Genomic DNA, 12,763 nt, shown 5'->3' with positions numbered 1-12,763 from the left:
CTGTAAGTAATGTATTTGCATGGTCGTTCTTTGCCTGAGCAAAAGTGGATTGAGGAAGAGGGAATTTGTTTTGGAGGTAGGAAAATCTCATCTGTCATGGACAGTATTCTCACTGTAGCTGACCACCGTGAGAGGACATGCTGAATCTAGCTTAAATGTTAATTTAGAATTTTAATTCATGTTTTCAATATATATTCATTTCAACTTTAATGCAGTTTTCTCTACTCACAACTCCTGTCCTCATGCACGGTGTTATTTTTACCCAAGGTTCTTGAAACCACATCAAAGGGCCATAGTCTTCTGTTCTAGAAGCTGTACAAGAAAAACAGATGGAGTTCATCTTCCCTTATTATAGCATCAGTGTGCACATCTCTACAACTGAGCAAGGCATTTATTGTTCCTGAACGATCAGTGCAAAGAAGTGGCTTTTGAAGGCACGGTTCCTCTGGTTAGATGAACAGCACTCCAGAAGTATATTTCTTTCCATTGAGGAAGTCTACAATGCCTAGCGTGGCATAGATGCTTGCAAGATGAAACCCACTATGGTGACAGATATTTCCCCAAACTGGCCCATTCAGGCATGCTCCAGTGAAGCAGCCAAGTTATGCGGGAGGACACTCTGCCAGGGCAGAGATCTTCAGACCAAGAGAATTGGAGACATGGTGAGACATGTTGATATGCCAGGAGTCACATCACTAATAGAGGTCAGGACCTGCCTGTTACCGAGCACACTCTCAAATTCTCACTGTGTTCAGTTACCTCCAGATGATTATGTCATTAGATTTGTTTATCTGCTGCATCTTTTCCATCCTCTTTCTCAAGAGCAACTTGAATCTGTATTAATGTTTCGCTACGATCAGCAATCTAACTTTAAACACAGCTCAGAACACATTGTACAGTGTCACATGGCATCTCCCCATCAGTTGTGGTGTTGGCTGTGTTGTATTCCTCTCTTCTCACCACAGCCAGGTTGCTAGAAAAATACCATTTGGAGACTACAGATAGTGATAGTTCTTAAACATACTGAGAACTTCAGTCAGTGTTAGAATCATTTAAGGATGCTACAAGGATGTTTAGTGTTTAATTACAAATTAAAAGATATGAAGAATTTTAATTTGCTTTCTTCCCTCTTGGCTATTTCCTTCTCTGAGCTAAAAGAGACAAAAAAGTAGTTATTTCCTCCCCCCTCTGCTCCCTACTTAATTTTTAAAATGAATGTGAATTTCGGTTTTCTAGTAATTTGTGAAGTTTTATTCTAAAACGATTCAAAAGTTTCTGTTACTTTGCTCAAACTTCACCTAACTTACTATAGCCTCCTTATTTTGGATAATGAGACTAGTCTTTGTCAAAGTAATTAAACGTTTTCATTTTTATTTGCATTCATTTCCTGATGAAACACTCAGCAGCAGCCAAGAAAAGTCAGATTAAGTAATTTATACTGAATCTCAGGAAAGTTCCAGGTTCAGTTTTCTTCAAGACTGGGAGAAAAGGCTCTTGTTTTGTCTGAGACAGTTCCATAATTCTTAAGAGTTGCCACGAAGAAAGGGGAATATAATGGCTTGACTGGGAAAATGAATAAACAAATCTTGTCCTAGATTAATGCTGCTGGCATTGATATGCATACCTTGAAAATGGAAATTGTCATAATCTATAAACTGCAGCTTCTGTTTTCTCCTGCTTTGGCCAATAGACCTTTAACAATGGCCAGCACCACATGCCATGCTTCAGAGAAAGACGTGGAGAACCCCAGAGGAGAAAGATTGGTATGAATTCGTCCCACAGGGAAGTCTGATCCAAAATCTTGGAACGTGACACTATGCATTCCTTGAACACGCACAGTAATATGACCTTCCCTTCCAAAATTATCTTGTATAAATACATGTCATTATATGTGTGTGTGTATATATATATATAATATGTATATTTGAAGAGATATAAAGGATACACACACTTAAATATGGCATCTGAATCATCTTGATTTATTTCTAAATGCCTTCAGTTTTTTTTAAGGCATCCTGAGAGAATATCTCATGCATATATAGTACAGATTTAGTTTGCTTATTTACAGTTTTCTAGATTATTTTGTCAGTAAAGAGCCATCATATTTATCTCAGTTATTTGCATCAGTAATTTGATTAAAGATAGTTGGAGGATGAAGAAATACGTTGCCTAAAATATCCTTGGGAATGTGGCTTTGTTACCAGAAATCTTCTGACACAGAGGAAGATAAAAAGAAGAGCTTATGGTTTAGGATCATTGGAGATAAATTGTGAAGAGTAAAAAATCAGCTTTGGAGGAAGGGGAAATATTTAGCTGTGAGGCATTGCTATGGCAATAAGGAATCGGTGTGGAAGATTATGTGAGAGGAAGGGAAGGATAAGTAGGGATAAAGCTGCATCTGAGGAATAAAGTCATCTTCCTTTGCATGTTTTTATGCTGTTCTTAATAAGAAAGTTTGTTGGAAAAAGAATTGAGCTTCATAAGCTAAGGTCTGTTTTTTAGAAAGCAAGCAAGATGGTTGCGGTGTTTGGCACTGTCACCCATCAGGGGACTGTTGGCAGGCAACCGGTTAGGGGACCTGAAAGTGAGGAAGGAGTCTCTGAGACAGGCTCCTCGAGGTGCATGGGATTTAAATCCAAATCCAAACGTGCCATTTCCTGTGGGCGCACACTGTGTGTTCCTACTCGAGAAGCAGGAGGAGTAGTGCACGGCTCACCTACGCTGAAGGCTGAGCCCTCCCACCCGGGGGCACGGGCACCCCAGGAGCTCGGGGACCTTGAGGGGAGGCACAAGCCACCCCTCAGCTCCCGTGTCACCGGAGGGTGACAGGGAAATCAAAGTAGGAGAGAGTGATGGGAAGGAGGCCTGCAGCTGTAAAGAAAATCCACTCTAGGTGATTTGGGAGGTTGGCAAGATTTAATTAGGGAAGGGAAATGAGGTTGGAGGGGGAAAGTGTGAGAACCTGAGGAGATTGCAGCAGGAAGAGGAGAGGGAGAGGTGAAGGGGACTGGAGTGTGTGGCTTTGAGGGGAAAAGGGGGGACATGTGGAGAGGTGCGGCAAATGGAGAAGGAAGGGACACGTGGGAGGCGTGAGAGATTACAGAAGGAAGGAAGGAAGGTGGTGGCACAAGCTAATGAGGGTAATGTGGTCTCCTTCATAGCCTGCCACTCATTTGAATTGGATCTCTTGTTGATGGACAAAGTGCATAAAAGGATATACTGTTCTGTTTCAGGTGTTGAAGATGAGGGCAGATCTGTTGAAGTTCACATACCTGTGCATACAGGGCCCACAGGCCTGCAGCTGTGTAGGCCTTAGATGCTAGCTTCTGTGTTTGGAAGCAACTAGGAGATGGCTGCAAAAAGTCACTTTCTGAAAGTAACCTCCTCCTGGATACTAGTGCTTGGGCGGATGGCAGATAAAACTGAAGCTATTTTCATTCTCTGGAAGACAGAATCAGACTCATCATAATTTTTTATTCCGATTACTCATCATTTCTTCTCTTTGAGTGCTTGTCTTTGACAAAACTAATCGGTACCTAATATCTAAACAAGATGTACTTCTTCACTAATGCGTATCAGTGCCTGAAGAGCCTCATGTCTCACACAAGACCTCGCTTAAAGATTTCTTCCCATAATTAGATCCCATTTGTAAGTCTAACCCACAGCTCCAAAGCCCTGTTAATTTTCAAATAGGTTTGTTTTCGTTCAGAAAGCCTTTGAACAGAAAGGGCTGCGTCCTGACATATTGTCATATTCAAGCATCAGCAGCTCTGGCATGTGAAAAGGTCATGCCACCAAGTATTAACATTTCAGAATAGCAATTATAGTAATTCATTTCAATAAGGAATTTTTTTGCTGTCCCATAGCAATAGATGCAATCCATGCAGGAGGAAAGACCAGAAAGGCCTCAAATCAGGTCCTGTGCCAATGTCATCTTCTTAAAATAGAGACCCAGAGGAGTTCAGATGGAATGAGTGAGTTGTTCTGATAAGAAGAGGCAAGTGTTCATACATAAAAACAAGGAGAGAGGGGCTATTGCAGGAGGCAGCCTTGGAGTGCAAGAGCTTAGAGAAGGGCCTCTTTAGTGCCACCTCACACGCTTTGAAAGGAGTGGACAGATTCATCCAGGAGAGCAGTTCTGTGTGCTGTCCAGTGCTTTACAGCTTCTCACAAGCAGGGAAAGGGCCATAACTGAAAGGCAGACTCCTGGGCTTTTATTCTTCCTCCTCACAAATGCCCAGGTGCTATTCATTGGTGGGCAAATCATCTGGGAAGGAAAGGGCAGGCTACTGAGGACACCAAGGAGACTATCCTGTTTCAAAAATGTCATGTTTTGAGGGGTTTGCAGTAAATAACTCTGAGGATTTTTTCTTCCTATTTCCAGAAAATTTTTATTCCAAAATGTGAAAATGCTTGGGGTTTAAGCCTATTCTTGCTAGAAAGAAGGGCCTTTTTTCAACATTAAAAATTTTTAGAGTCCTGAGTGATTAATGAAGTTGACAATTATGTCCAAACTGTTCTGCAAATACCTTCTGAATACAATAAAAACACAAATCAAGCTAGGTTTATTGTCAGTTTAATTATAATTTCAGTTCAGTACAGTTTAACTATGGACTCAGCACATACAGGGACTGTAATGTCTTTGGTGCAGAGACTTTCTTTTAATTTTGTACAGCTCCTGGTTTAATTGAGCCCTCATTTTGATAGGTCATTACTGTCATACAAAATGGCAGAGCATATATCTGTCAGCAAGTAAAACAGTAGCTCATCAGAAGGAATAAGAAATATTTATCAGTTCTTTATTGGCCCCATATCTGAATGTGTATTACTTAGAGTACCTTTATGTGCTGTGAATGTTTTAATTATGTTACAAGTTGTCCTATGGGCAGCAAGACAAATAGAGCCAGGTTTCCTTTGGATTCGCATCTTCTTTTCTCTACAGCCCCACTGTCCAGTCCGAGCTCCCCTCTGCTAAGTTCTCTTTGAGGCCTGCCTTCAATCTTAAGAAGATTCTCTTACACAAAAATGAAAGCAAAATAATTTCTCACATTTTTGGCCATCTGGTCAAATATGGACAAGCTGAATGAGACCCAGATTAAAGGGCCAGCCCTGTATCATCAGACTAGTCATCTGACTGAAGAACGATCTTTTTTTGTTTTGTCTGTTTTTAGTTCCAGCTATGATAACTTCCTATCCAAATACCACCTTGGCAACGCAAGGTCAAAAGAAAGAGATGAGCTGCACGGCACATGGAGAGAAACCCATCATAGTCCGCTGGGAAAAAGAAGACCGAATCATTAACCCTGAAATGTCCCGTTACCTTGTTTCGACCAAGGAAGTTGGAGATGAAGTGATCTCTACTTTGCAGGTAAGAAAACAGTGACACACGGCTGATCTACATGTGTGAGAGTGTTGCTTGATTTGGTTTTGGTAGGGATATGCAGCTACCTCTGCCCTACAAGGTCAGAGCCCCACCACTCACTCCACCTGTGGGGCAGCCCCAGGGAGCTAGCAGCAAGAGGAAGTAGAGGAAACCTCTGCATCCCACCCTCCAGAAAAATTAGTCTCCATCTTCCCATGCTCCAGAGGCAACAAGAGAGTTAGCCTGGCTTACAGCACCCCGTTCTTTCTGTCTCAGGAGCAACATGGTTCGTGTCTTAGCCTGCCCTTCCTGGGGTGGGACAGCTCATTTTTGAGTGCGCTGCTGATAAGCGCTGAGTGAATATCTGAGCTAGGTCAGGCTTACCTTCACCAAAATCATTAAGCTGTTTTGAGATAAAAATGCTCTTTTTAAAATGCTTTTTCTCCCTCCCTTTCACTTTGTGGGGACTTTTCCAAAGTCAGGTTAGTCATTGGATTCAAAGAGAGATGGAAGTAAAAGGCACGTGTAGATATGTAAGTAGTATATCTACTGCTACTGATAGTATTTGTCACTTATTGTACACAGTAGCAGCAGTCACCAAGCCACCTAGCAAATGGTCATAGTCTGCATCTTCACTTCTGCTTCTGTGGCAGGCAGCTGTCTGATGGTGTGGGAACCATGCATCTTGACGTGCCTGACAAACCACTATGTGGGACTCCGTTAACTCCTAAGTGTCTGACCTAGGTTAGATTGAGGGGCTATGTGAGTGACACTGCTGTTTTGGGGACCTAAGTTTCCCCAAGGTGCCATGGAAGCAAAGGAAACTCCTGCTGTTCTGGTGTCACCTACAACGAGTGGGGCTATGACATTGCCCTCAATATACCAGGATACATCTTTTTCACTCAAATCTAAAATTTACCAACATGATCAAGTTATCAGTCAATTCCTTTGCATTTTTTACATGTGCCTTTATGAAATCTAAAAGAATTTTTTTAAAAATTATATAGATTCTCAGTCAAAAATCTTGTTTTTCAGTCACATTCTTAAAAACATTTTTACCAGTCTCAAGGAAATTCTCTAGCAATCTCGTGATTGTATATATTCTAGTGGAACTCTTAAGGTATATCTCTTTCTTTACTAGCCAAAAATTGTGTTGGATGATATCCAGTAAAAATCTGGTTTTGCTCTCTGTGAGGAAGTTTTGTCATTGATTTCTATGAGGAAGCATAAGTTCTATGTATGACTTTGTTCACATTAGTATATTTGTGTTACAAATAATATTTAATTGTAGGATAGACCTCTAGACTTCTCTGCCCTCATTCATCTTATTGACTTTAATAAGATAATGCCTGGATGCACAGCAATATTTCTTTTTGGAAGGCTGGAGACCTGCTTGGAGAATTCTCTTCTGAAGCAGTTGTGTACGGTAGTGGCGTTCTGTATCCATATGTATGTTACATATAAAACCTTTGAATTCTGAGAGATCTGTCCCCAAAATAGAAAATTTCAGGATTAAGGTTGTCTCTGAAGCCTTTAACTTAGTGCTTTTGCATGTCTGCATGATGATGTGATCCTTAGCTGTGTACTCAGATTTTATTTTTTCTGCAGGACCCCTGCCTCAGTCAGGCATGACTTGGACTTTCTCTGGAGTTGAATTAGGGTTGAGTAATGAAAGACACTGTGTGATGCAAGGCTGATCATTGAAACCAAACTTTTCACAGGTGGCCAATAATTGTGTGTTCTTTGTTTTCTAGGTACTTGCCTTGAGCCCTTGGGGTCTGATTTGCAGAAGTACTAAGCCCTCATAGCTGCAGCTTAACTCAATGGAAGCTGTTATGAACACATGAAATGCTATTTATTGCTAAGGACTCTGAGGGGAGGAAAGAAGGCCCTAGATGTATCAAATTGGGCTCTGAAAAATTTCGTTTTCCTATCTTAAAGCTCAGCCACACGTTCAACTTAACACACCTTGACAAGTTACCACATTTCAGATAATAACTCTCCGATATCCTTGTAGCAAGTGGGAAATTAATCTATTTATCTTAACCAGCGCTGAATGAGAATTGTGCTCATATTACCTTGGCTTTGCTGAGGAATAAAGAGCACGTGGAGTTACCATGGCTCAGCTAATATGTGGCAACTTGTCAAGCAGACACAAACATTATCATATGTCTGGTTCCTTAACTCCCCGTACAAAATGGTGGTAATACTTCTTGTGATGTCAGGGTTTATGAAAATAAATTCACTGATGTTTCTGAAATGGGTATTGCATAGGTGAATGCCACAGAAAAGGCTATGAGAAAATGAATAAGTCTGTCTTCAGGGCACAGTTTGAACTGTGTGCAGTAAATAAAGTGTGGAGCAGCACACTGAACGATGAGAAGAAAATGGTATTTGAAATATCTGCTCATTTTAAAAAATCCTCTCCCTATTGTATGTTGAATGAAGCAGTGGTCCTGTAGAAAAATATCATTTTGATCATGTACGTAAAGACTATGTATAACTTTCTATGTTATTAAATTACAAATTGAAAAGAAAGACCACACAAAATTTTATTATGAGGCACCATGCTGAATACTACTGGGTTCACCACCAGCATTTGAACCTTTATTTCCTCCACACAGGCTTCAGCCACTTGAGTTGTTTTCAGAAATAACTGGAAAAAATTTGCAGGCAGCAGGAGGCACCATTGTGTATGGAAAATTTCAGCCAACTGTTAAATACTTGGCACACTCCTGAGTAACTGGAAACAAGACTCCTAATGAGAAGCTACAGGAATAGGTGGTGCTCCAACTCCTGACTACACATGTAGAGCTTATAGCCTGCGTCCTCAACCCAGGTGTTGCTAGTCTTGATAAGCCTCAGTATTTTGGATGCTTTACTATGCGTATGTATGTATGTGTATAACACGCAATATCTATTTTTTACTGTCAAGTAAAACAGTTTGTACAATTTTTCTTGCACCACACAGAAAAGCTGTTGGTTTATTTTCTTTGCGTGCTGTTCAATCAATCACTTCTTTTCAAACCACTTATAGATTTTGCCAACCGTGCGTGAAGATTCTGGCTTCTTTTCCTGCCATGCCATCAATTCTTATGGGGAGGATCGTGGAATAATTCAGCTCACTGTGCAAGGTAGGAAGAGGACAACATAAGGAAAAAAACACAGCTATTGTAGTACAGTAAGTGTATGCCGTCCTCAGAAATCTGTTGGGGGAGGGAGGCTCTGATTCCTAATTAAGTGTATTCCTCATTGTCAAAGAATTGAGGAGCTGCGTTAAGATACTCAGTCTCTCATTTTCCAGCATCACCAATTAAATAATAACAAAGGATAAGCTTGAGTCTTTCTAGATCTGTACAAATTAATAAGGAGATGTTTTTCTTAAATACACTAGCTGACAATCTACTAAAGATACTTAAAACTAACATCTTCAGCAGGGACAATGGATATGAGTGGGTTACTTTTCGGAGGAAGGGGGAGAGGGAACAAATGTGCTTAAAACCCAAGTCTGAAATAAAGCAAAAGCGATCTGACTTTATCTCGAGAGAATTGTTAAACCTATTGTGGATCTTTAAACAAAATGTTTCAAGTTTACTCAGTCAAAATAAATTGTGATCAGTTTGCACATTGCAAACTCTAGGAGCCTACGTTGCCTGAGGCTGGGGTTCCCCTCCCGCAGGGTTGCACTCAGGCAGAGGGCAGCAACTCCTGGGGTGGCTGAGGTAGACAGTATTTGAGATGCCGAGCACAGGCAGGACTCCGCCACTGGCCACTCCTTATTTCTGTGCCACACTTGTTCCTGTGCTTGTATGCCTTTCAGCATGCACACAACAAATTTCTAGGACTTGCAAATTTCTTTCTCCCCTCTCTTGATTTCAAGTAACTGCAGATGTCAGTGAATGCCTCAGGCAGCCATGTTGAAAAATTTGGGTGGAGGTTGGGGACGGGTTCTCAATTATACCACTGCTCATTTAAACTGCCTTGACAATTTAAAGGGCCATTAGAATGGGTATAAATGCTATTTATTTGCATCCTTACCTCTAGAGGCAGAAAGGGGTTTTAGTGTAATTAAATGCAACTCTGTTGCATATAAGAAGGTTAAACAGAAGTCAGTATTCAAGATTACATCAGTGATTCCTAGTAGAAACGCGACTTCTCCTCCTTCTGTTGAGTATTCTTCAATAGGTGTTTAACTGGCTCAGGATACTAATGAGCGACTGGAGAAAATGCCATGAGAGCTTACCACCAATAAGCTATGCCAGTGCCACGCTCATTAATGTTATCTTGTTATGAGTACGGGCTTTCTTCTGACTAAAACTCTCCGTGTGTGTTTACTCAGAGCCCCCCGACCCTCCTGAAATAGAAATCCGAGAGGTGAGAGCACGCAGTATTGCCCTCAGATGGACCATGGGGTTTGATGGAAACAGCCCCATCACCGGCTATGATATCGAGTGCAAGAACAAGTCGGGTAAGAAATAATCTTCCTCTGAGGTGATCTCCGTCACTACTCATTCATCACCGAATTTGTATAGTAAAAGATAATTCATAAATTTAAACTGCCTAATGGAAATTTTTGCCATGGTTTATTTAATCTTCCACAGTAAGATTTATCTTCATTTGTTGTCTTTTTTTTTTTTTTTTTGAGGTAAGGATGTTAAGGTTAGCAATTGCTGCTTTTCCCTTTTGCCAGACAAACTTACATGTAAGGGGGACAAAAATTGTTGTAGCGCAAGCCGTTCTAGATGATAGCTGATATGATGGTTTTGCTAGCTGATTCTTGGTCCCTGTTTTTATCTTTTCTCCATTTGAATTTTCTTTTCATTTTCTATTTTTTCCTATAGAAAAAAACTGCCTTTATAAATGATCTTTTCCTGTTGTGCTGATATTTAGAAGTTATTTTCTATTGATATACGAGAACGTGGCATCTTCCCTGGAAAGGCTGCAGTGAAAAAGGGTAGTTATGAGAATTTCTAGACGAAGAAAGCTATGTGGTAGTTTGCTGAAGCACCATGCAGAGTTTTCAGTAACATACTTCAAATCCTCCAAAAGATAAGACCAGCGGCACATATGGGTGGGCCAATGGGAGCAGATATCTTTCTACTAGGTCACCACAGTCACATCAATGAACATCTAATAAGACAAATGAGGTAAATGGTTAAAAAGAAATGTAACACCCTAAGTCAGGAAAATACTCCTATTGACTGTTCACTGTCTATTGAAATCTGAAAATGTTCAATTTCCATTGGAACTGTGTTTGTGATGTGAGATACACTTAAAATTAGGCACGTTCATAAGCACTGTCCTTGAGTCAGGCTTTGAGAAGGGACTAGATAGGAAATTGCAACAGGACACTGTTTACACATTTTAAGTATGATTAAAAAGACACTGGGAAATTATATTGTACTGGTTTATGTTGGAGTTTGTTGCACTATTTGTTGTGCTATTTGTAGGGTGACGTAGTCCTTACAAATAGCGTAGTCACACATAGGAATACTCTGTGTCTGCTTATCAGTGAAACACTGTTGATTGAAACAGCTATAGTACATTTATAGTCTTCTCTCTTTAGTTCTGAGATGTAAAAATGTACTTGTGCATAAAATTCTAAATTTTTCCAATTTTTTTTTAAAAAATATATCCATCTTTACTATTTTCCACTTGTGTACATTGCGATTTTCCCTCGTGCTTTATTTAGGCAAAAATAGTGTGTTGCTTTTATTACCAGATAGAATATTTTCAAGAGTGTTAGATCACCAGTCACTGTTTTTTGCATTGGCTTTGTAAATTAAATTGATAATGTACAGGTGAGCATGGTACCTGAAAGATTACAAGTAATAATTCCCCACTGAGGCTGTGGTCAGGAATCACAGCTTTGGAGATGTCGACTAGGCAAGGATGCCTTCAAGGGATGTGTATACCTAAAGGTCTCTGGGCTTTCTTTTCTTTTTGATTCTTTTCCTTTCTTCCCAACCACCCACCTGCTCCAGAACAGTTTTTGAAAGTCATTCTTGCCTGATAGGCTCCTTTCTTACTCTGAAACATCACTTGTATTTCTGAATCATGTAACTCAGCGTAACCCCATCGAGGAAGATTGAGCTCCTTTCCTTTGATTAAAGCAGCGGTGGAAAGGGACTTCAGAGCTCTAAAACATTTTTGATACAGTTAGTCCAGCGTTTTCAAGTGATAGTGCAGAATGCAGGCAACGATTAAGTGGTAATCACTCTGAACATGCATTGCAAAATTATGTCTCTGTAATATGGCATGATAAATCAATAGCAAGACAACAAATGAAGCACCATCAGATTGGATGAAAACATCGAGACACAACATAGTGATAAAGGTTAAAAAACTGAAAGAAATTAAAAATAGTGGGTGACAGAATTGATGTTGGAGAAAGTATTTCTTTGCCTGTATATGAAGACAAATACTGGAGGTCATGTCCTAAAAAAATCAGATCATTATCAACTCACTGCAAACAACAGAGATGTCATTTTTTAGAATCTGAGACTGAATGCTTGGAGAAACTAGGATCAGGGTTTTGAATTCTTGCACGCAATTTTTGTCATTAATTATATCATCGAGAAGATGAAATGCCAATGATGGTTACGGAAGAACTTGCACACGGCGGCTGGGGGAAGTAAGAACAAAGAAGAGGGAATTAAGAAAACTTCTCACAATTTCCAGGTATTAAAGGGAAAGAAGAAAACTTAGGTAAAATGTTCCCAATCCAGATGGTAAACTCGGGGAACAGCCTGCCAAGGCCAAAGTAAAGCTGTAAACTGCACAGTTGTGTTTAGTGAGAATTTTCCACCTGTGTTGCTTATCCTGAGGACTCAGGAATGGGTTTACAGCAGGATGCATCATCTAGGCTCTTCAAGAAAGATTTCCGAAATCCTTCAGAAGGAAAGAAGGAAAACCGCAGAACTTTTCCATTTCAGAGAATGTGCAGGTGACCACACATCGTGCACGGACTTCACTGTATGGTGCTGCCTTCACGTAGCCTATCTACCCCTGCCGTGCTATTAGACAAAAAAGACAGATTACTTACCCTCTCGAAGGAGCATGGAGTTGCCTGTCACATCGGCAGGTGGCATCTGTAGGGTCCAGTTGCCATGCAGGAGCAATGTGAGTAGGTCAGCAGTTCAGGCTGTTTCAGACACAGTGTCTGTCTGTACAGAGATGTACCCGTGACACTCAGACCTGGCCCTTCATTGAAACCATCGATGTGCAGCCATCAGACTTTTCCATCGAAGGTGTACAAGAAGGTTTGAAGACAGGAACGGGTATGTGGGTCTTTCTTTGTGCCTTTCTCCTTACCGTTTTTATTTTTGATGTCATTAGGGAAAGCTGAGGGGCAAACTGACCATCAGTTCCGCTTAAGTCCTTATCTGAAGGGACAGGGCT

General features: G+C 40.5%; 1 protein-coding gene across 4 annotated transcripts in view; it reads left to right on the top strand.

Moving 5' to 3' along the window:
- Window positions 1-12,763, top strand: part of DSCAM (DS cell adhesion molecule) — a 466,019-nt gene that overhangs the window by 349,261 nt on the left and 103,995 nt on the right. For 3 of the 4 annotated variants that reach the window (XM_074602331.1, XM_074602342.1, XM_074602353.1), the window contains exons 12-14: window positions 5,172-5,368; window positions 8,400-8,496; window positions 9,702-9,830. In XM_074602331.1, coding sequence (XP_074458432.1) covers window positions 5,172-5,368; window positions 8,400-8,496; window positions 9,702-9,830 — 423 coding nt within the window. Of the gene's footprint in view, window positions 1-5,171; window positions 5,369-8,399; window positions 8,497-9,701; window positions 9,831-12,763 lie in introns of those variants that run through there. The other variant, XM_074602364.1, reaches the window with a different exon arrangement.

This window comes from Larus michahellis, chromosome 1 (assembly GCF_964199755.1).
Source record: "Larus michahellis chromosome 1, bLarMic1.1, whole genome shotgun sequence".
Lineage (NCBI taxonomy): Eukaryota > Metazoa > Chordata > Aves > Charadriiformes > Laridae > Larus > Larus michahellis.
This window is presented reverse-complemented; position numbering and strand designations above follow the sequence as displayed.